A 23,346-nucleotide genomic window follows, 5' to 3' on the forward strand; every position below is an offset into this window, starting at 1 on the left:
CCCCCCCAAAATTCAGCACTGCAGAGACATTCCCTGGCTGAAGGGGGGCTAAATGAAAATTTGAAAAGGGTTTGTTGGCATATGAGTCACTGAATGCAGGGGCTAAAAAAAATAATTGACGTTTCATTTATTTGCTGCAATCATAACAAAGTGGAAATGAAATTATTTCCTTAAACCATTTCAATTTTAAGTGGCCAAATAAATCAACTAAATTAATTAGAGACTGGTTTAGGGGAACAAGATAAATGTCAGATGGCTAAATCCTGACAAGGATTCTCTGCAAAATAAATCAAACTGCCCTGGCAGATTGAGCAATATAGTTGGCAGAAATGCATCCACAGTAGTACATAGTAGTGTAGCACTGGTTTGTCCATATGATAATATCAAGTTGTGATCTGCAAAAAACAGGAAGGCAGGAATAAGATTAAACTGAAAAGAGTGCTAGCAGTAGGTGGACTACAATAAATGATCTGAATGGGAAAAGATCCAGTTCTCCTGGTCATGCAGTTAAATTCTCTCAAACTTACATATTTGTTCTTTTTCTACCTTGCCTCTACACTTATAATAAATTGGAGGCCACCTAGGACCTGACTATTGTCACTATGCAGCACACTATTGAGACAGACACGCTGACATACATGGTCTATTTGTATTGTGGTAGCACCTAGGACAGTGGTTCCCAAACTGGTTCCGCCGCTTGTGCAGGGAAAGTTCCTGGCGGGCCGGGCCGGTTTGTTTACCTGCCGCGTCCGCAGGTTCTGCCGATCGCTGCTCCCAGTGGCCGCGGTTTGCTGCTCCAGGCCAATGGGGGCTGCTGGAAGCAGCAGCCAGTACGTCCCGCGGCCTGCGCCGCTTCCAGCAGCTCCCATTGGCCTGGAGCAGCAAACTACGACCAGTGGGAGCCGCGATCGGCCGAACCTGCGGACACAGCAGGTAAACAAACCGGCCCGGCCTGCCAGGGGCTTTCCCTGCACAAGCAGCGGAACAAGTTTGGGAAGCACTGACCTAGGAGATTCAGTCATGAATCAGGCATTGTACAAAAACCTAAGAGATGGACTCTGCCCCAAGGAGCTTAGTATTACTCCAAACTCACCCTCAGTAATATGATCAGCAGTCACTTGGACTTACTTTAAAAAACAAGAAAAACTTGTATGTTTTTTATTTGAAAAAAATGCTGTTTGTGTTTAACTTGCATTGAGTTGGAAGACTGGGGCCAGGATCTCATCCCCCGTAAATGAACAATGAATTGACTAGAGAGGTTAGCATGCAGGACTATTGTACTGTGAAAAAAAGTTTAAAATCTAGTTCTGTAAATCCGACAAATACTCAATAAAGCAATGTATTGTCTTCATAAAAATGTAAAAACCTGCTATAATGCTGAATATTGAAAGAAACTCGCCACTCTCATCCATCTCTGAACTGCTTTAATCACCGAGGTGACTAACGGTAGCAGGATTCTCACATGGCTCTGATGGAGGTTTACCATCTCCCTACCTCTAACTACTATTGTGGCGGACACTATCACTAGGAAGGAATTTAGCCTTCCTGTTTGTCTGATGGGGGCAGGATATTCATTTAAGATTTTTTTTAATGATATGGATAATCCTAAACTGTTGCCCCTCAGATTGGCAGCTTCTTCTCAGACTTGACTATTAGCATGTCTTCAAAGCCTATCTTTTTGTAATGCTTAGCACCAGCACCGCACTTTTAACTCTACATCTCCAAACGCTACATATAAGTGGGTTTCCATATCCATGCTTTGCTGATAGGGACACTGAGTCACAGAAGAATTAAGAGCTTAATTTGCACAACAGCTGGGGGTGCCCAAAACTTCTGAAAATCTGGCTCCGAAAAGGAAAGACTGCCACTGATTTCAACAGGCTTTCTAATCAGGCCGCAAAATAACTTATTGGATCCCCTTGGACAAGTCTACAGCAGACCTAGGGCGACAGCCTGGGGTCTTCTGACTCTCAGCTCATGTCCGAGCTCGGAGGGGCCCGGCCCGGAGCGCGGCTCGGCGAGGAAGTATCCCTCGGGAACCAGCTCTATCTCCTGCCGATCTGCTCGATTAGACCCCAAAGCCACGTCTGCCGTGAGCCCTACCACGCCAAGACGAGCCGGCCGGGCAGGCTCAGTAGGAAACACCCCTCAAGCCTGGTGGGCCGCCTAGTTCCCATAGCAACAGTCCACCGCCGAGTACTGCGCATGAGCGAGCAACTAGGCGCCTGCGTCGCACGCACTCACGTCAAGACCTCGGAGAAGAAGAGGGAGGCCGACCCGGAAGTGCTTGGCAGCGCTTGACTTCCCGGAACCGGAAGTAGCGTTGCAGGCGTGCGTGGTAGTGCCTGTTGGCGCCGGTAACTAAGACGTGCGGTGCCTGGAGACCGGTGTCTGTGTATCCCCCTCCAGCTTTGGGGCGGCCAGAGCTGCGTCCCCTGGGAGCTTAGGAGCGGGTTGGGGGTGAGCGGCCGTAGGGAAAGTGGAGAGCCCCCAGGAGACTCGGCGAAGCCGTGTCCACCCCGGCCTCTGAGGTGAAGTCTCTGCTAGGGGCCACCCGCCAGCCCGCGCTGCCCTGAGCCCCGTGGGGTGGGAAAGGCGGGAGCGCGTCCCGCCCCCTCCCCAACTAGCGCGGTAGGTGGGTGGGTTCGCTGTGGCAAAGCGGGAGCTAGGTGGCGGGGAGATCCCCCAGCTGCTCGGGCAGCATTGCCCTCAACAAGCTGCTTCAAAGAGCGCTGGCTAGTGGTAGGAGTGTTCCCCTTGCATGGTGAAGGCTCAAAATACATAGGGTTTGACATCTCGGTGACCTGGCTTGATCCACACTGGTCTTTATTCAGCGCCTCCTCGCTCAGATGAATAGCATTAAAAGTTGACTCCTGTATGCCATGCTTAGGCCATGTTTTTCTTTGCAGAAGTGCTACTGCCACTACCTTACAATCCCTCGGTACATAATAGACCTGCACGGGGGTCTGAAGTGCTGTAAAAATGTCAGTTATTGAAGAGGCTTCTGCCACGTTAGCTGAAGTGAACCTAGATGACACCCCTAAACCTTTAACTGAAAACTTAGAAAGTGATCCCAGCTCAAGCCTGAAAGATATCGTGGTCACGATTGGAGCTACTGTACCAACTGGCTTTGAGTTGACAGCAGCAGATGAAGTGAAAGAGAAATTAGGATCACAGTCCAGAATAAGCAAGGACCGAGGGAAAATCTATTTTGAAATTTCAGTAGAGAAACTTTCACAGGTTTGCATGTTTTGTTCCTTGGGTCATTTTTCTAGTTTAGGAGTTTATTAGTATTCCTTTCTTTCTCTTTTATCCTGGGCTTGACCTTCTGTCCCCCCTAAAATACACATTTCTCCTTTAATGTACAGAACAGTTCTAAATGATCAATTAGTGATTTTCTATATATGGATTGAGTATTATGAATGTTAAACATTGAGTGTTCATTCTTCAGAAGTAGTGCTGGGTTCATTTCTAATGTTATGATCCTGTTAAGTTAATGATATATAATGCTTTTTATCCTGAAGGACTAATTCTGTGCGTTCAGCAACTATTTCACCTGCAGCTGAAATACAGCCACCCCTGGACTCAAACATGACTGCTATTAAACTGCAAAACTACACAACTTGTAGAATTTTTTAAAGATCTCATAGATATCCTATTCTTTTTATTCCCTTGACCTTTGTGACTAAACATGAAAAGAATTTTTAAAAATATAAATAGTTTAAGTTCCCCCTCATTATCAAAACATTCGAGTATTAAAATCTACCACTTAATATATATTTGAATACAAATTATTTAAAAACCCTTCCCTCCTTTACTTACATTTCAAGAACTAAGTTCAGATTTTTTTCTTTGACAACAGTAAATTAAGTCAGATGCAAATAACCTGAAACTGTGCAAGGAGTTTTTCTCCCCATTCTACCTTATGTCTTTGTGATGATCACAGGTGGTGCTGAAAAGGAGCTATGTGCACACAAACAATAGTAGTGGGAAGGAATTTACAGAAACTAGAAATATTTTTAGTTTTTACAATATTTAAGCATCAAATAAATATTCAGCCTCAAAATAGTTGCACTGCTGTACCTTAAGTCTAGATGTAACCAGACCAAGTTTTAATTACAGACATTTACCTATGGCTAGTAACATTACCATTGTTCATAATTTATTTTAGGTTCATCGTTTAAGATCTGTGGATAATTTATTTGTTGTTGTTCAGGAGTTTACAGATTATGAGTTTAAAGAAACTAAGGTAAGGTATCTCTGTACCCAAATCTTCAGATAGGTGTGATTTTTTTTTTAAATAAATGAAAATAAAAAATAAACATTGAATTCCTCATTTAAAAAAATCGTCATCCAGGAATTTTCTAATGTAAGAGTAGATTTAGAATGATTAGTCTTGGGGGAAGAGATTGTTTTTTATTTTGTGTGCCATACACTTTCCAGGTTCCTCTTAAATGTTTGTTCAAGTGAAAGAACCACCAGGTAGTCTAGCACTATTCCATATTAGTTGCATATTTTGCTCAGGCAAAGTCCAGGATTGGAGTAGATGGGGTGTTGCGGGTCAGATTGAGGTGCATTATCAAAATTGACAGTCCTTTAAATAATGACTTCTTAGTCCTTTAAATAATAATCATATGCATTCCTTATATAGCACTTTTCGTCAGTAAATCTCAAAGTGCTTTACAGAAGGAGGTAAGTATCATTATCCCCTTTTTACAGATGAGGAAACTGAGGCGGGGAGTGGGATATGACTTATCCAAGGTCACCCAGTAGTAAATGAAAGTTGCCTATAAAATTTGCCAAAACACATTATTGAATATTCTGGTGATCCTGTGATCTTTTACAGGAAGATACTCTAAAGGATTTGGAGGACCTGGCTAAAAAACTGCCCTGGATTGACCCTTTGAAAGTATGGAAGCTAAATACCAACCTCAAGAAGAGAAAGACAAAACATAAAAAACAAAATCAACAGAGTAGTGCAAGCAAAGAAAAGCTGAATGATGATGGAGGAAAGGACAGAGCAAATCAAAAAGATGCTGATAAAGAGTTGCTTGACCATGCACAAACTACCCCAGGCTTGAAATCTGCTGAACAGAATGCAGAAGAGACACAGGAAATGATCCTAGCAGATGACCAATCAGATGGCAAAGATGAATTCCTGAATATAACTGGAAATGAAAACCAAGCTGGCGACTGCAAGAAAGGTGAAGCAGAAGATCAGGTGCTGAAATTCCGTGTTACATGCAATAGAGCAGGTGACAAACATAGTTTTACATCGAATGATGCAGCAAGAGACTTTGGTGGAGCTGTGCAAGATTACTTCCAGTGGAAGGCTGACATGACCAACTTTGATGTGGAGGTACAATGCACCAGTATTTTTCAATAATATTCACATATATTTAGACCTATACATGAGTTGCTGCTTTACTTCAGAACCTTCATGTATCTTTGCTTAAGCCAATATGTTTATATGTCACTACCACTCCAGGGGAAAAAGTTGTTTCATAGTAGAAGCAATGACATAATTTTATTCTAAGAAATCAAATTTAACTTAATTTCTGTGACTTTCAAGTTTAAGGGGTTTGTGTGTATTTTTTAATCTCTTGTAATTAGCACCGTGATACTTCATACTTGATCACAGTATATAAGTACCTACATGGAGAACATAAATTTGATAGTGGGCTCTTTAATCTACCAGGCAAAGGTATAACAAGATCCAATAGCTGGAAGTTGAAGCTAGGTAAATTCAGACTGAAATAAGGTGTAAATTTTTAATAGTGTAATTAACCATTGTACCAATTAACCAATTTATAAGGGTTGCAGTGTATTCTCTATCACTGGCAATTTTTAAATCAAAATTGGATGTTTTTCTAAAAGAGATGCTCTAGTTCAAACAGGAATTAATTCAAGGAAGTCCTATGGCCTGTGTTAGCAGGAGAGCAGTCTAGATGATCACAGTGGTCCTTTCTGGCCTTAGAATCTATTAATCATGTGTGTATGCACCAGCTGAACAGGAAAAAATATTCATATCAGGGACTGAGCAGTTATTGTCAACTTGTGGTTTCTCATTATGGAAAGTTGGAGACTTGAAAATTAGGTTCAATCTTAAATGAACATTTTTTGTGTGTATGGGGCAGAGGGAGGGAGAGAGAGAGAGACCTGAAATGAAGCATTTATGTTGGCTCAGTAGCCTTGAATACAGTTCTCAGTGTTCCCTACTGGTTAGGGTACAGTACTGGGAACCAGGAGAACTGCTTTTTATTGTTGTTTTGCCACTGATACCCAGTATCTGCTTCATATCCTCATTTTACAAATGAGAAAAATACTTACTTCAAAAAGAAAAGGAGTACTTGTGGCACCTTAGAGACTAGTCTCTAAGGTGCCACAAGTACTCCTTTTCCTTTTGTGGATACAGACTAACACGGCTGCTACTCTGAAACCTTACTTACTTCAGAGGAGCATTTAGCTCAATGTTGAGTGCTCTGCAATCTTGGATTAAAAATAAACTATGTATGTGCAAAAATAATGAGCTTTAGACAGACCCCAAAATATTAATGAACTTGAACATTCACATAGCACTTTCTTCCAAGATCTCAAAACTCTTCATAAACATTACTACTTGTAAAGAATCCTGTAAGACTCAAGCATAGTGTAAATATTTAAGTACACTATTTAAAATTTGTTACTCCTACATAGTAGTTAATTTTATCCTAGGTTCTCTTGAACATTCACAATAATGAAGTAGTGGTGGGCATTGCATTAACTGAAGAGAGTCTTCACAGAAGAAATATTACACATTTTGGACCCACAACTCTTCGATCCACCCTTGCTTATGGTATGCTAAGGTCAGTGCAGTCACTTAGTTGTATATTTTTCATTGTTATGTAATTTTGTTCTAGAAACTAAGCTCCTTGATTCTTTTCTGAAAAGTCCTTTTTAGTTACAAACAAACAGAGCTCAAACAAACATCGTGAACGTTTTGCAGTCCAGGAAAAGTGTGCCGTGACTATAGCCTATGCTCATAACACTTTTTATTGGCATCCTTCAACATATTTTAACATGTCACTGTATATAAAGTTAAACAAACATTGTTTTCAAGTGATTACTAAGATTTCCTTACTTTGTGGGAATAGAATAATTTGAAGAATTTAAATAGTTCTCCAGTTTACCTTGTCTGTAGAAACTTTTGCATCTGCTAAAACTTTCCTTTAATATAGTTTCTTCTGTTCTTCAGGCTCTGTGATCCTCAGCCAACTGACATTATAATTGATCCAATGAGTGGAACCGGAGCTATACCAATAGAGGTAATCCTTCTTTTGGTCTTTATTTATATTAGGAAAGGGGCCTAAACAGTGACATAACTGAATCCTGTGTATTTTAAATGAGTCAGATACAAGCTTACTGATATTCAGCAAGTGAAGCAGCCAAACATCAAAGATCTCGACTTTCAAACAACTACAAATAATATACTTACCCTTAGTGGCTTCACCTTCCTCATGCAAGCTGCAGAGGAAATTAACTAAATTCCAGAGTATTGTTAGGTCATTGAAAATGAATAATATATGAAATAGATATATTGCAAGGAATATTGAAGCTGAAAGTTGTCTGTTACGGCTTTATTCTGTCATTTACAGGTAGGTTACTGTTTTCTTTGGGTCTTTCTAATTCACCAATTCCAGCATAACAGATTTTATCAATTTTTTTTTCCATTTTCAGGGGGCTACGGAGTGGCCTAGCTGTTATCATATTGCAGGTGATAACAATCCACAGGCTGTGAAAAGAGCAGCAAATAACATCTGCTCTTTGTTGAAGAAAAATCAGAATAAAGAAAGGTAAGAGAAGTGTACGTGGATTTGTGGCACAGCTGTTTGTATAAAGAAATCCCTTTCTCGTGGATTTGTTTCATTTTGTTTTTAATATATTCCCGTTTGACATAATACCATGGGTATTTTTTATTTGAAAACCTTTTTGAAGTAAATCATGCCTGATATTGAATGCCTTTATTTGCAGTGGTACTTCCTGGGGCATACCCATAGATACCATTCAGTGGGATATCTGCAATCTCCCCTTGAGGACCAGCTCTGTGGATGTTATTGTAACAGACATGCCATTTGGAAAGAGGTGCAAATCATTATTTTGAAATAGTTTTTAAGGTTACTATATTTGACTGAACCATGTAGCAGTATTTCCTGTTGCTACTACCACTAAAGGTCTGCTAGAATTTCTAGAGTCTCTGACTCTGCCATAATTCTTGTCAGTACTTTTATAGCCTTCAACATCTTCAAAACACTTCACAAATTCTGAAAATTCACTCTGGTTTGAAACATGGTATACAATGTTTAATCCAAGCATTTCTAATTTTCAAGCTAATCAGTGTAGCAATTTTAAACTATAGATTATAAAAGCTTCTGCCAGTTTCATGGTGGCTTTTCTAAATGCTTTTATATCATTGTGTTTTTGGAGGGTTTCATAGAATACCTTGACTCATAATAAATATATTCAGTAAACATTGATAAAAGCCCTTATTTCATTAAAGTGCATACAGTTACAAGACATTCAGAATCACATTTTGATTTCAAATAACTTATTGGAAACTTCCATGAAATAGCAGCAACTAATGTATTGCAGTGATTTGTCTGAGAGCCAGACCTGCTTATTAATTCAGGAACCTAGATTTGGGAGGAGGGGTTCGGGTGGAGAGAAGATTGCAAGTCATTTGTAGTTGCTAGATGTTGTAACTTAACCATGTTACTGTAACTTTTAGTGTACTTACTACTGGAAAAAGCATGTGTGTGTTTTTTCTATGAGGTAACTTAATTACTTGATTAACTGATGCAGTGGAGCATTAATAAGACGTCCTTTTATTGGAAGTAAAGGTGGAAAGGAAAAGGAAAAAAATATCAAACTAAGCCATGCAAGAAAGACTAACTGAAAATGAATTGTTTTCAACTGCTCTGCTCACTGTACAAGTCTAAATTTTCATCCTAGGATAGGATCTAAAAAGAAGAACTGGGATCTCTATCCAGCTTGCCTTATGGAGATGAGTCGCATCTGCAGGCCTGGGACAGGCAGAGCTGTACTACTTACCCAAGACAGGAAATGTTTTGCCAAGGTATAGAATCAGATTGTTCTTAGGCATTTCTTTTAGTGATTTTTTTTACTCTTATAAACACCCTCAAAGACAGAAAAGTCAACTTACGCATCAGGCCTAAAACTGTATTCAAAATGAATGGATATTCAAATTTAAAATGTTCTTTCTGAACTAGATACTAGATTCTCTTCTGCAGTAAAGTTACCTTACAGATTTCACCTCCCTTTCTACGGAATAGATTTCTGCTGTTTAAGTTTTAGAAGTGATTAGACCTAAATTACAAGGATGAACTAAATTAAAAAAATGTAAAATTCATGCTTCTGACAATATATTATCTGTATATTTATCCACCATGTCATCCAAGTCAAATTGAATCATTACTACAAATTTAGAGAAATTTACCTTTCAAATTGGACTTCCTTGTCTTTCAAATTTCTAGGCATATTACAAAAACTAAAAGCACACACATGCTAACTGAAACATCTTCAGACACTCTTAGGAAAAAAATACACCCCAACATCTCCCAGCTCCCTTCAAAAAATCAGCCCAACTCCACAACAGACTGATTCTCTTCATATGTCCTTTGCTCTTCCCACTCTAAAAGCCTAGGAAAACTGAATTACTAAAACATTACATATGGCACACTGTTCAAAAGTCAGAAAAGAAATTTAAGTACAACTACTTATACATTCAGGATCCCCAAGCGTTTGACCTGTACATCCCAAAAGTGAAGGATCAGTGTGTGTATTCTCAGTATAATAAATTTACCCACAAAATGATAAGAACATTAAGGTAGCAGAGTCAAGCACTTAAGTTAGGAAATATGAGAATTAAAATTGCTTGTGCAACCCCCTTGCATATATGCATTATGATGGTCTTGATGCGCATCATATAGGAAGTCCATGGCAGAGCCAGGAATAGAACACAGCTTTCCTAGACCTGTATCTTAAAGACAAGAAAACTTGCTTTCTTTTTTTGCATGCTTCTACCTAATTCACTGTCCATGCTGTGTACAGAAGGAGGCAGGGGTCTGCACAAAAATAGTATGTGATCATATCAGAGTATCAGTGCACACACCCAAGGTAGTGAATGAAGGTTGCATGAGCAACTTTAATTCTAGCATTTCCTAATTTTGCAACATGAATATTCTTTTACATTTCAAGTTCCTGCTCCAATGCATGGAAGTGCTAAAAGAAATGTTTGGGAGATTTTTTTTTTTTTAAACATTGGTGCAGCTACCACTTCCCCAACCTCATTCTTGGAAATGGCAGAACAATTTTCACTGAAGCTTTCTTTAAAAAAAAATCACTTAAGGAAGAGTGAAAACTTCCTGGAAAATTTCAGCTTTGAATGATTAAAGTTTGGCAAAAATTAGTCTCTGAACAGAGGCTCATAATGGAAATTGTTAGGCAACCTTATTCATAGGCTTCAGCTCCACTTATACTAATTTTCACTTTTTTTTGTGTGTGCATTGTAGGCCTTGTCAAAAATGGGACACTTGTGGCAAAAGGGTCATACAGTCTGGGTGAACGTAGGGGGACTTCATGCTGCAGTTTATCTTCTGAAACGTACCTTGGAAAGAGCAGGAGAGAAACGATCATACTGGTAACCCACCTGTCAGCAAACATACCAGGCAGCATCCACTTGCCGGAATTTCTTGGAAAGCTGTTTGCTAGAGTATATGCCTTAGATTTCAGGTCTGCCAATTCCTAAGATCTTGTAAGGAAAGGAATGTGTTTAAAAAAAAAATGTGCACATACATTCTGTTAAGAGAATACTGGTCCAGGGATCAGCTTGAAAAGCGTCATTTCCACTGTGTACTCTGGAACCTTTTTATTTGAAACCAAAGTAGAAAAAAGGCAAAATCCACCAACAGAATTACGAATTTTTTCCTGTGCGTATGAATCTGCTTTACCATGTTTGTGGTGTTCTTCACTTGAATGTACATGTTTTCATGTTCACCAGGGAACTAGCAGGGTAACTTCTCAAAATGGTAGAATTTGTGTGAAGATCTTAAGCTGCTGATGTACAAGACTCCTGAAGGCTGTCTTTAGTTTGAGGGCTTTTTTGGTAATAGTGTTGCTTTATGGAAGGATTTTTTTCCAATGGAGAGAGATCTCCTTTTTGTTTCATTAGTTAATATCATTGCCAAAATGTAAGAAGACTAACACAAAGTAGTGCCTCCATTTATGTTTTGTTAGAAATGGCATCTGCTTTGCAGTACAGTACCTTGATACTGCTGTCCCTGTTCTCACCTGCTACCTCAACTAAGTGCTAATTCAATAAATGTTTACGTATTATGTATCCCTACTGTAGATGGGGTGGAGAAATGTAAAAAAGGGCCTTAGCAAAGTGTTTAATTTAAAAAATTGTGAAATACTGTAGCACTCTCTTCACATACTACTGCATATTTCTTATGTTTGGGTGGACAGATTTAGACTAGAACATGACGGCTGAGATACATTTTAATTCAACGGGCTCACTAGGAGATGCTTTTGCTGTGCTACCACCTCAACTGGAATGAATGCAAGCTGTAAAAGTGATTTTTTGTCCCTACTGTAAACGTACAATAAGTGGCTTCTCAAGTCTACCATCCCTCTTGTACTGGGGTAAAAATGATAGTTAACAGTTTGTCAATCATCATCTTCAAAGAGTTATGCCATCCGTCACTCTTGAAAGTGTTTAAGGGTGGAAGAGTAAATATTGAAGTTCTAGATGTTTTGGACAAGAGTTGGGTTCTTTAGGATTTTTCTGTCTTAGTTACATTCATTCCCCATTTCTTGTTCTGTAGTAGACTTTCATGCAGCCCTTAATACCTACTGAACAAGACTCTTCATATAGGAAATAAAGCACCACCATTACAATTCTAATAAAAAGGGTATTCTGTCCCTCTATAATGCTTTTGCTCTTACAAGCACGTTTGTCCCCCATGTGACCATGGCAAGGTACCATTCAGCCACAGTTCATGGATGTTTTGTTGTTCCTCAAGTTTCTTGTTGCACTGAGCTTTTACTTTATGATTTTACCTGAATATAATAAAGTCTTAACATAGATTATCTTGCATTTGTTGTGATTTTATTTGCTATCATTAGCTGTAACAAAGAACAAGCTTAAAGTAACTTTAAATATTTCAAATGTAGAAGCAGCATTTTATCAGTTTTCTTAACAGAAGATTCAAATAAAATCAGTAACATGCCACTCATCCCTTCTCTCCTAGACTGAACCATCAAGTAAGGATATTTTCTTGAAATTATGCACTCTAATACCACAGGAGGAAAGCAGTCCTAACAGATTTGAGTCCAAGGATAGAAAACAGGCATTTTACAATATTTTAAATACATAATTATAAACACAGTTGCCAACGAAAGTGAATGTTTGTTTTAAGTAAACAAGTAACTGGAGCTCAGAATATACTTCTGATTCAATTAAATTACATACACTAACGCATGATTTTGACATGTTTGAAAATGTAAAACAATCAGCTAACAGTAAAAGAAATAATTAACCTTTTCAGTTGTACCTTAAGGCAGTTTATTTTAAAGGTAAAACCCAGGGTGGTGACAACACGATAGCAGCTTCTTCACTGTTTCTTCCAAGGCTGTCAGCCTGTTTGTTCATATAGACTACAGAATTCTACAACCTCGGATTCAACTTCAAAGTGTTTAAAATAGTATTCTTCTGCTTTTCACTACAGCAAATTCTGCATTTTTCATGCACTATTTTTTCCTGCAGCAAATATTCTGACCCTTTCCTGTAGGGTTTTTTCCTGATTTCTCTCCCCAATGGAGTAGTAGCCTTTTTGTACAAGGGATACCACACAAGTCTAAGGCCTGGTCTACGCTACGGGGTTAGGTCAAATTTAGCCACGTTAGGTAGATTTAAAAATGACTGTGTCCACACAATCAACCCCGGTCTGTCGACCTAAAGGGCTCTTAAATCAACTTCTGTACTCCTCCCCGATGAGGGGAGTAGCACTAAAATCAAACTTGCTGGGTTGAATTTGGGGTAGTGTGGACGCAAATCAACGGTACTGGCCTGCAGGAACTATCCCAGAGTGCTCCATTGTGACTGCTCTGGGCAGCACTTTGAACTCTGATGCACTAGCCAGGTACACAGAAAAAGCCCTGGGAACTTTTGAATTTCATTTCCTGTTTGGTCAACGTGGCAACTCAGCAGCACTGGTGATCATGCAGTCCCCCCAGAATTGTAGAATGTTTCTATGCTTCCCCTATCATCTCCGTCCCTGAGGTTATCGCAGATTAGAAGGCGAAAAAAACCACACTCATGATGACATGTTTTCCTAGCTTATGCAGTCCTCCCGCACTGATGGGGCACAGCTTAATGCATAGAGGCATTCAGGGGCAGAGGCCAGGAAAGAATTAAGTGAACATGAAGAGCAGACACAGGATGCGATGCTGAGGCTAATGGGGGAGCAAATGGACATGATGATGCACCTGTTGAAGCTGCAGGAAAGCCAACAAGAGCACAGACCCCCACTGCATCCACTATATAACCGCCTACCCTCCTCCTCATGTTCCATAGCCTCCTCACCCAGATGCCCAAGAACGTGGGGGAGGCTCCAGGCACCCAGCCACTCCACTCCAGAGGATAGCCCAAGCAACAGAAAGCTGTCATTCAAACAGTTTGATTTTTAGTGTGGCTACAATAAGCCATGTGGCCTCGTCCTTCCCTCCTCCCCACCCCATCCAGGCTACCCTGTCAGTTATCTTTTTTTTTTTTTTTAAATTAATAAAGAAAGAATGCATGGTTTCAAAACAATAGTTACTTTATTTCAAAGGGGGGAGGGTGGTTGGCTTACAGGGAATTAAGATCAGCAAAGGGGGCAGGTTTGCATCAAGGAGAAACACACACAACTGTCACACCGAAGCCTGGCCAGTCATGAAACTGGTTTTCAAAGCCTCTGATGCACAGCACACCTTGCTGTGCTCTTCTAATCGTCCTGGTGTCTGGCTGCTCAAAATCGGACACCAGGCGATTTGCCTCAACCTCCCACCCCGCCATAAACATCTCCCCCTTACTCTCACAGATATTATGGAGCAAGCAGCAATAACAATGGGAAGTTGGTTGCGTTGAGGTCGGACCTAGTCAACAAACAGTGCCAGCGAGCTTTTAAATGTCCAAAGGCGCATTCTACCACCATTCTGCACTTGCTCAGCCTATAGTTGAACTGCTGCTTACTACTGTCCAGACTTCATGAGCCATGGGAACAAGGGGCAGGCTGGGGTAGGTGCAACCGCGCGATGCTCTCAGCTGGGAGAGCAGTCTGAGGCATAAGCCTCCAGCTCGCATGATATTCCAGCCAGGACTGAATCTCCATGAGAAGAAACTTAAAGAAGAGAATAACCTGGAGTCTCGGGCTCCCTTTTGATGCTCTAAGAGGAGGATAGCCAGGTCTGTCCAGGCGCCCTGATCAACCTCACTGAGGTCTGCCATGAGCACCCAGGAGGTGTATGATGGTTATCAGTACTACTGCACCGTCTGCCGTGAAGGCAACGAGCTGCTGCTGTGTAGCAATGCATTATCGCGTCTGCCAGCAGCACCCAGGAGATATACGGTGACAGTGAGCTGAGTGGGCTCCATGCTTGCCATGGTATGGTGTCTGCACGGGTAACCCAGCAAAAAAGGCGCAAAACGATTGTCTGCTGTTGCTTTCACTGGGGGGGGGGGGGGCACTTGACAACATGTACCCAAAACCACCCGTGACAATGTTTTTGCCCGATCAGGCAGTAGGAGCTTAATCCAGAATTCCAATAAGCAGCGGAGACTGCGGGAACTGTGGGATAGCTACCCACAGTGCACCGCTCTGTAAGTCAATGCTAGCCACGGTAGTGAGGATGCACTCCACCGACTTAATGTGCTTAGTGGGGACATACACAATCGACTGTATAAAATCGGTTTCTAACAATCGACTTCTATAAAATCGACCTAATTTCGTAGTGTAGACAAGGCCTAACTCCGCTATTGTTAGCATCAGCAAGAAGCAGTGTCATTTTTAATCCAATCAATCATACTGAAATGCGTACCATCAGTAGATAATAGCTGCTATGATACTCCCAGCCAGGGGGTATTAATTATCTAGAAGAAACTTACTTCATGCTCCTTCACTTGTTGATAGGAGTTGGGTAGAAGAATGGTACAGATACCAATGGAGCGTGTGTACCAATCATTCAAAACCAGATGTCTGTCATAGAGGGAGTTAACATGAAGGAAAGAGTGTTTTTAATGATTTAAGAAATACAGGGAAAGACAGTTCCCTGAAAGTTTTCACCATTGTAGCCTACCCTAAAAACGAAGAAACTACAGGCCTGATTTAATACCGCCATCTTTCACAAGATTTTTGTGGTCTGTAGATGGACCTTTTAGCCGCTTTAGTGGGTACTGACCTGTACCTTATAGCTTCACTGTTGACAGAAATTTGTGCACACGTCAGTTCTTACACCATGTGTAAAGCCCTTTACTCATATAGGAATGCTGAAGCAGTTTGCGTTTCAATTCAATCTGTTGAACTGTGCTCTTTAAAGCTGCTTTGCAAAAAATTTGCCATTGTATCTCCTGCTGCAGCTGTTCCTTTAGCTCTGCCTCACTGGGATAGGAATGTTCCTGTGGCAAAGACATTAGGCCCTAATCAAAATCTCTCAAGCAGAATGCGTGGTGAAAACCTCCTCCCCATCTTCCTTTATGAAAAGGATTCATTTCCATTAAAATGAGTGTATAGTGAAAAAATGCATAAGAATTCACTGTATTTTTTGTTGAATTTAGATGAGACTTTCTGACTTGTAGTTGCTTGTCAGAAGCCAAACTTTAGAAGTCAAAACACTTATGAAAAACATTAAATATTCCATTAATGCATATTTCAATCTACATGTTTGATTGTAACAGTTATTTGTGTTGTTAGCTACATAAGTTATCCAATCAGGGTACCAAAAACAAGCCCACAAGACTTGCTAACCACCAGCAAGTTTGAATGTTTGTCATGAGCTAGTCCTACAGCAAAAACGTTGTAGAAATTTGAACTTCAAATAGACAAAATTCACTAAATATGTAAACAGAATATTCAGTCATCTAATTTTTTCCATTATAAATTTATATGCTGAAGGATCTATAAAGAAGGTAAAGTTTTGCTCTGAAACACTTTCCCTCAGTGAAACATTACAAGTTCTTAAATATATAAAGCCCTATATAGATTTTGTATTTTACTATCACTTACTTAGTTTTGGCTGTTTTGAAATCAGCTACTGCAACTTCATAGCTTTTGGAAAATGCACATTTTAACCTCATGCACACTCAAGATGCTTAAATATTCTATTTATATAGAGCACCTTTCATCTGAAAGCTTTTACAAATCATATATTACAGCTGAGTGTACTGCTCCCATAAGAAATGCTGCAGATCATATTGTACTACACTAGCAGGAGGGGAAATATGGTCAAGGACAAAGGAGAAAACTCAAGATGTCATTCTATATAGATTCTTATACCATGCTCATCACCATAATATCTGAGCACCTTCCAGTAGTACATTAAGCAACATGACTAACATCTATCATGGCCGCTCATCCTCCCAGGTGGAGAACCACGTGCACGTGGAGTGTTTTGGTTTGGTTTATTGGGGAGGTAAGTTGTGCCATGGGATCTCTAATGTTAACAGACAGCAGATAGTGATCTGTTTTAAACAGGATACTTCATGGAATCAGTTTATCCACCACAGAAAAAATGAAAAGGTTTGTTGACTATGCTTTCTCTTGACATTTTAAAACCTGAGCTTTAGACTACATTGCCACTCACTTAGATTTAAAAGATCAAGTGACTGAAGTGCTGTTAAAGACCGAAACAGAAATCTACCTTTAAACAAAAATAAACAAAACACCTAAAGATATATTTACAATCCCTCAGAGAGTTGCTCAATGTCTAACACCGGTTTGACTAGATCTTATTTCCAATCCACAATGAAGTATTAGCCGATTTTCTAAAACAGACGACCGTGCAACTTGCACAAGGAACAGCTGCAGTGAGTGCTAAATGAGCACCACAACTGCTGGGACAACATTTTCAAAATCAGGTGCCCAAAGAGTCTCCTGAATCCATATTCAGGTGCCTAACTAAGTGGGATGATTTTCAGAGGTGCTGTGTATCCTGCAGCTCCCAGTGAAGGCACCCATTTTTTAAAAGGCTACAGAGTTAAAAAAATAGTGGGCACCCTCCCTGGTAGCTGCAGAAAGGAAGAATGACCTGGTGGTTAGGGCACTAGCCTTGGAGTTAGGAGACCTGGGTTCCAGTCCCTGCTTCACCACAGACTTACTGTGTGACCTAGGGCAAGTCACTTAGCCTCTCTGTGCCTCAGTTCCCCATCAGTAAGAGGGGCATAACAGCATTTCCCTTCCTCAGAGGGCTATTACAAGGGTAATATATATTAAAGATTCGGAGGTTTCCTGATACTATGGTATTGGGGGACCATATAAATACCTAAGATAGGACAGATAGTATAAAATGTTTTTTTCATGTAATCTAAGAAAAACACCTCCAAAAAATGGAGAAATTGTCAATTGCACCCAGTTCTGCTACACAAGCAGATAGAATTATCATATGCATAAAGATTGTATCATAGCAATCGGCCTAACCTCTGAGTTTTTCCTTTTCATGTTAGTCTAGAAAAAAAATGGAATAAGTTATTCTTAATGACAGTAAGTTTAATTAAGATTTTGAATTCTGTAACCGAGAAAAAGATGACAAGGCCAAAACCCTGTTCTTAACTTAAAGGTTTGCCACAAACTGCTGCCCAAGCAACAGTTTAGTTTCACAAAAGTAGGTACAACTGCCGGGTATAACACTGTGTGAATGAATGCTGCCAAAACCTGTGTCATTTTCCAGAAGCTTCCTGGAGCAACTGAAACAAATGTGGGCTAACGTCCATGTAACATTAGAGCCGGTCTGCTACCAAAATGCCTTGAAGATGGGAGGAAATTCCCAGGTTCTAAATTAGCCCAACATAGTTAGCTTTTCTCACACGCTCATGTTTATCAGGAAATTGCCATCAGCTCAAACACCCAGTGTTCTCCTTGAGTCTAAATCCAGACTGAGGCTCCTTGCATGCAGAATGTAAAACCATGTTCTTTTGTTACTACATTGTTGAAGTTAATAAAAGGAGGCTAACACCAGATATTGGCACGTCACAATAACCATCCACTTTTCATAACAAAACTAGGCAGGTTTCCATTTCCTCCTAAATGAAAACAGCCTTTGTGGAAGACTCATTTAAAAAGGAAAAACTCAAACCAGACCTGACTGCAGGTTACATAATGGAAGATGCTTACACTCTTTTTGACAATTCTTCAACAAAAAAACTTCAAAAAACAGACTTCAACGAGAAACTGCAGAACTGAAATTAATTTGCAAACTGGACAACATCAAATTAGGCCTGAATAAAGACTGGGAGTGGATGGGTCCCTCTACTGATACTCTCACCTTCTTGTCAACTGTTGGAAATCGGTGACGCCCACCTTGATTGCACTGGCCTCATTAGCACTGACCCCCTCACTTGGTAAGGCAACTCCCATCTTTTCAAGTACTATATATACACACACACACACTTTTTATTTTTTTTATATATATATATATATATATACACACACACACACACACACACCCCGCTTACTGTACTTTTCACTCCATGCATCTGATGAAGCGGATTTTAGCCCATGAAAGCTTATGCCCAAATGAATGTGTTAGTCTCTAAGGTGCCACAAGGACTCCTCGTTGATTTTGCTGATACAGACTAACATGGTTACCACTCTGAAACCTTACACTCTACATTGCCCCATCCTTTGGATTTATTTTTATAGGACAAAACAATCTAGAGCTCATTATTTTGCTTACTCATTTAACAAGGCCATCCTCACCCTACTGTTGAAAATGCTATTAAACACTGTGTGCTTACAAATCAAGACTTTGGAAGTGACATTCTGTGCTGTGTTGCTAAGACTCCCAGAGCTCACAGCTCCGCTGCTCATGGGAGAGAAGGTTATGGTGGGTTTAAGCCACCTTTGCACCCTCTGGATCCTAGGCTGCAACAAGAGGCCTGTCTAGGTTATGGCATTCCACAGTGCTGCCCAGAATCTCTGTACTGGTTGGTGCTCTGGACCTCTAAGACAGCAGGACTAGCGAGGGGGTCCTCAGGAGGCAGCCTTATGCTGACTACCACAGTGCCTGTGGCAGGGGAATCCTTCCCCAGCTAGAAGCAGAACTTTTAGGGCCCCTCTTACCCAGCATAAAGGGATTGAAGGATTGGGGCAGGGTGACGAGGATCCCACCCTAGAAGAAAATTTTACTTGTGGTTTATGATAATGTTGATTGGCTGTTTCTTTGCTGCTATGCTCATTCAAAGACTGTTAAATCAAGTAACTACTGCTATGTTCTGAATTACCTCTTTCTATCCCCTCAGATTTTTTGAAAGCACATTCATGATTTTAATGCCTAACATGATTCCACAACGTGTGCAATTGTGCAAACAGCACAAAGTATGGAGATGCAAAGCTAATCTAATTTAGTAAGGTTGGATAGTCATAAAACAAACAAATGTGTACTTACTTTTTTTCGCAGCCTCTGCAGAAGATCTTTGGAGGCATGATGCAGGTAAAACTTCTTTGAGATCTTAAGACACTCAGCTCCATTGCTAACTACACACAAATTTGGCTGATCCTCAAAAAGAAAGTCTAACAGTCCCTTAAAGGTAAGAAAATTGAAATGAGCCAGACCTGTTAAAACCCACAATCCCGGCCTCTTGCCCCTATCCACTTTCAGCACAAGTCATGCTCATTACAATCTGTTCACTCAAATTCCCCTACTACTGCTGCAGTTCATCCTGATTACTGGTGGGCCATGTTGTCTTTTATCTGTAACAGTATTTTATTTATTACACTGCATTAGGAACCCAGGGGGCTTTGGCCAGAGCGGGTCAATATATTAATAAATGCATCGGGTGAAATTCAGGTCCCAATCATGTCAATGGGAGTTTTGTCACTGACTTCAATGGGGCCAGGATTTTATCCCTTAGGATCGTCTATCCTCCAAGACACGATGCAGTTGTCTATCCTGGTGAGAGCTTGTGTCACTTCTGCAGTATGGTGTATACAGAAATATCATATAGAAGTGCATTCACTAGAACACACGTGTCTGAATGAACTGGGGAATCTGCCACCAGCTTAACATAATAAATCTTAGAAACACAGAAATCAGATATCTAGTGTTACCGAATCTGCTCCCAACCAGTGAAAGACTATTCCCTACAATTGGTAGTGTTTTGTCAAGCTCAGTTTTAAATGTTTTAACAGTGCTATCTTGAATAAGAATTGAATTGCAATTATGTCACACCTATATAATTGGAGAAATAATTCAAGGGAAACATTTTTTGCCATTACTTTGACCCCATCTACACAACTATAATCTTGGACTGTCCAAAGTTCTAGTTCAATTACAGAAGCATAGTACCATCCACAATACAAATTTTAACTATGTTGTAACATGGTCAGGGAACAAACATGATGTAACCACAACCCCGACGCAGGTATATTTAGAGTAGACAGGCCTTTGTTAAAAATTACTTCGAAGAAAATGCGCCTTGACTAGAACCATATTCTGTAAACTTAAATCCTATTTGTAAGTGTCCCAGCTCAGAAGGATCAGAGATAAAATAAAGTAACAAGAAGATTTCCTAACATTTTGAAAGACTGATCAGGATGATTCAGAGAGTATATCTCTCTGATTGCAGCTCACGTAGACATACCTAAGCTAGCTTTAATTTTGTTATCTTGAGTATCGGAGCAGTGAATCTCTGGCAGCACATTGTGATTGCTGTAAACCATGAATGGACAAAAGGACACCAGTGAGTGTAAGCTGAGTCACATGCGTTTTTTAATGGCAGCCAAGAAGGAAGGCATTTTTCTTTCAGTATGGAATACTCACAAACACAGATCCCCGCGGCAAGGTGTCTAGGGCAATGGTCACAGGAGTGTCTGTCCTGCTTGTCAACAAAGATTGGTGAACTGGTTAAAAAAAACAGCAAGAAAAAATTAACTTATTTAATTATAATATGTATGTAAAAAAATCTGCATTTTTATCTTCTTCGGTTTTTAAACTATTTATTTACAATTAATGTAAATACATATAGATTATAGCACCTGTGCCCGCCTCACACTCAGCATCTTCCCACCTCCCCCAATGCTGGGGCTGAATTGGCCCCCACTGTAAATTAGAGTGATCATAAGGCTGCTTTAACTTGCAATGGCCGTGGAGCTTATTAGCTGTTAGGACAATGGCTAATCCCCAGGAAAATGTCACCTAGGAAATGGCTAATTTTCTAGGGTTTTAGGTGGTGCTGTGTCGGGGTTTAGGCCAGGATTCTAAAATGGAGCAAAACCCAATCTGCCCCCCCAGAGCAGGTCAAAACAACACTGGCTAAAATGCCAACAGCCTCCCTATAGTAGAGTTCTTACTGCTTAGGGGGAAAAAAAAGTCTAACACAGGTAAGGTCCAAGAGTTTCAGCCTAGCAGGACTGGAAAAGTGAAAAGTCCATTGGGTAGCAGTGAAGCACTTCCAAACATTCACTCTAAGAAGAGACTCACTATAACCAGGTTCCCTATATGCAGGTACCACTGCATTGTGTATATATCCTCTTCTCTAATGTCTGCATGGGTGCAAAGGTAATGTAGTTAAAGTGGTACAATTTTTGTATGTAGACATGGCCTACATCGGTTTAGTGTGGATGCAGTTATATCAGTATAAAGGTGCTTATACCAGTATGGCTTATTCTCATGCAGGAAAGAAAATAAGCTTTATACTGGTACAACTGCGTCCACACTAGGGGTTGCACCAGTAGAACTACTTCATTTAAAAAAAAATTAACGATCACCACCCCCCTAACAAAAATAGTTATACTGATACAAAAATGGTACACAGACCATCCTTAGTATGGGAACTCAGATTGCTAGTGTTTACAAGCATACCTAGAGAAGAATTCAATGGCTTATCTAACAACCTTGCTGAATATCATTAGGGTGTTTTGTCATACTCACTGCCAGCTTCAGCTTGCATTATTCTGTTGGCGGGAGCTCTGTTGCTTAGGCAAGAGTCATCTTGAAAAATCTTCAGTACAGAACAACTTCCCTTTAAGTACATGAAAGGTAATTTAAAAATAACCATCACCCAACAGCACCTCCCCAGATCGCCAAGCTCCGTGCTGGCTTTGCAGATACTCACTTCTTTCACAATGTAAATCCATTCAGTCACATTACTGTTTCTCAGAATGACAGTTCCTCTTCTACAATAAAAACAGAAGGAAATTAACAGATATAGAAAAAGCATGAGATTCTTAAGATTTCTTGTAAGTGCCCAAATTAAGGCCATTTTCCATGAGCACTGCATACATTCCTATTAAAAAGTCCATCGAGTTTAATGTCATGTTTTAAAAGAGTTCTTACCTATTTCAGTAAGGCTGAAAGAATTTTTTAAAAATCTTCTTGTTTTTATGTCTTTTGTTTACTTTTTGTATTTCACTCATCTTAGTCTAGGGAGCTAGTTTGATCTGATTAACACGCATTTCAACAGGCTTTAGGATCAGGCTCTCAGAGAACATAGTTATTTCAGTTGACCCTTAGATTTTGTAAAGCTTTTTTATTGTTAATTGTTTATTGTTAATGTTCAGCCTGAACTACCCAACAGCTGCAAATATTAAAGTATTTCCTTATTACTCCAAAACTACAATGCAGTCAGCAGACTCTGATGCTGTTCCTGAAGTGCTGCAGCTTTGTCAGGTTCAGCTGTAGTTTAGCCTTTATCGCGACTTAAGGGCGCTCTGCACAAGAAGCCAAAAGGGGATGAATTGAGCTTCCTTGTTGTAGGCCAGAGAGAGTACCCGTAACCTAGCTTGTTCTGGAAGTGGGGAGAGTCCTTCCCTGATCTGGAGAAGTCCAGTGAACACACATACTGGAGAATAAATGCATGACTCACTTTACATCACTTGTGCTACTGCTTTTGCCATGTCCATCTATTAAACTTGCCTGATACTATCAAATATTCCTGTGAGGGTGGCTGAGATTTCAGGGTCAGGTATTTGGAGGAATGAACTATTTTATTAAAATAATGCTTTTGAACTCTTTCACAAAGTATTCAGCATGGTTTGTACCTATGAAATGAGGAGCCAGCAAAATCAATTTTCCAATTTTATAAACAATTAACTAATA

General features: G+C 40.1%; 2 protein-coding genes across 8 annotated transcripts in view; one reads left to right on the forward strand and one right to left on the reverse strand.

The window, feature by feature from the left end:
* Positions 1–2,272: 2,272 nt before the first annotated feature.
* Positions 2,273–12,147, forward strand: THUMPD3 (THUMP domain 3 tRNA guanosine methyltransferase). Of its 5 annotated transcripts, none has more exons than XM_048858323.2 (10): positions 2,273–2,357; positions 2,910–3,240; positions 4,172–4,249; positions 4,847–5,359; positions 6,715–6,845; positions 7,235–7,304; positions 7,717–7,832; positions 8,011–8,121; positions 8,989–9,112; positions 10,569–12,147. In XM_048858323.2, the coding sequence occupies exons 2-10, from the start codon at positions 2,983–2,985 to the stop codon at positions 10,698–10,700; spliced, it is 1,533 nt and encodes a 510-aa protein (XP_048714280.1). In that variant the 5' UTR covers positions 2,273–2,357; positions 2,910–2,982; the 3' UTR covers positions 10,701–12,147. The 5 variants fall into 5 exon arrangements, with proteins under 5 accessions (XP_048714280.1, XP_048714279.1, XP_048714282.1 ...); XM_048858322.2 differs by having other exon boundaries at positions 2,309–2,460; XM_048858321.2 differs by having other exon boundaries at positions 2,313–2,531.
* Positions 12,148–12,227: 80 nt separating this feature from the next.
* The window catches only part of LOC125640133 (uncharacterized), a 28,050-nt gene continuing 16,931 nt past the window's right edge, over positions 12,228–23,346 (reverse strand). For all 3 annotated transcript variants that reach the window (XM_075130283.1, XM_075130282.1, XM_048858319.2), the window contains 5 exons: positions 22,364–22,424; positions 22,180–22,270; positions 21,070–21,149; positions 19,696–19,830; positions 12,228–15,712 (listed from right to left, as the gene is read on the reverse strand). In XM_075130283.1, coding sequence (XP_074986384.1) covers positions 15,539–15,712; positions 19,696–19,830; positions 21,070–21,149; positions 22,180–22,270; positions 22,364–22,424 — 541 coding nt within the window. In that variant the 3' untranslated portion in view covers positions 12,228–15,538. The remainder of the gene's footprint in view (positions 15,713–19,695; positions 19,831–21,069; positions 21,150–22,179; positions 22,271–22,363; positions 22,425–23,346) is intronic.

This window comes from Caretta caretta, chromosome 7 (assembly GCF_965140235.1).
Source record: "Caretta caretta isolate rCarCar2 chromosome 7, rCarCar1.hap1, whole genome shotgun sequence".
Taxonomy (NCBI): Eukaryota; Metazoa; Chordata; order Testudines; family Cheloniidae; genus Caretta; species Caretta caretta.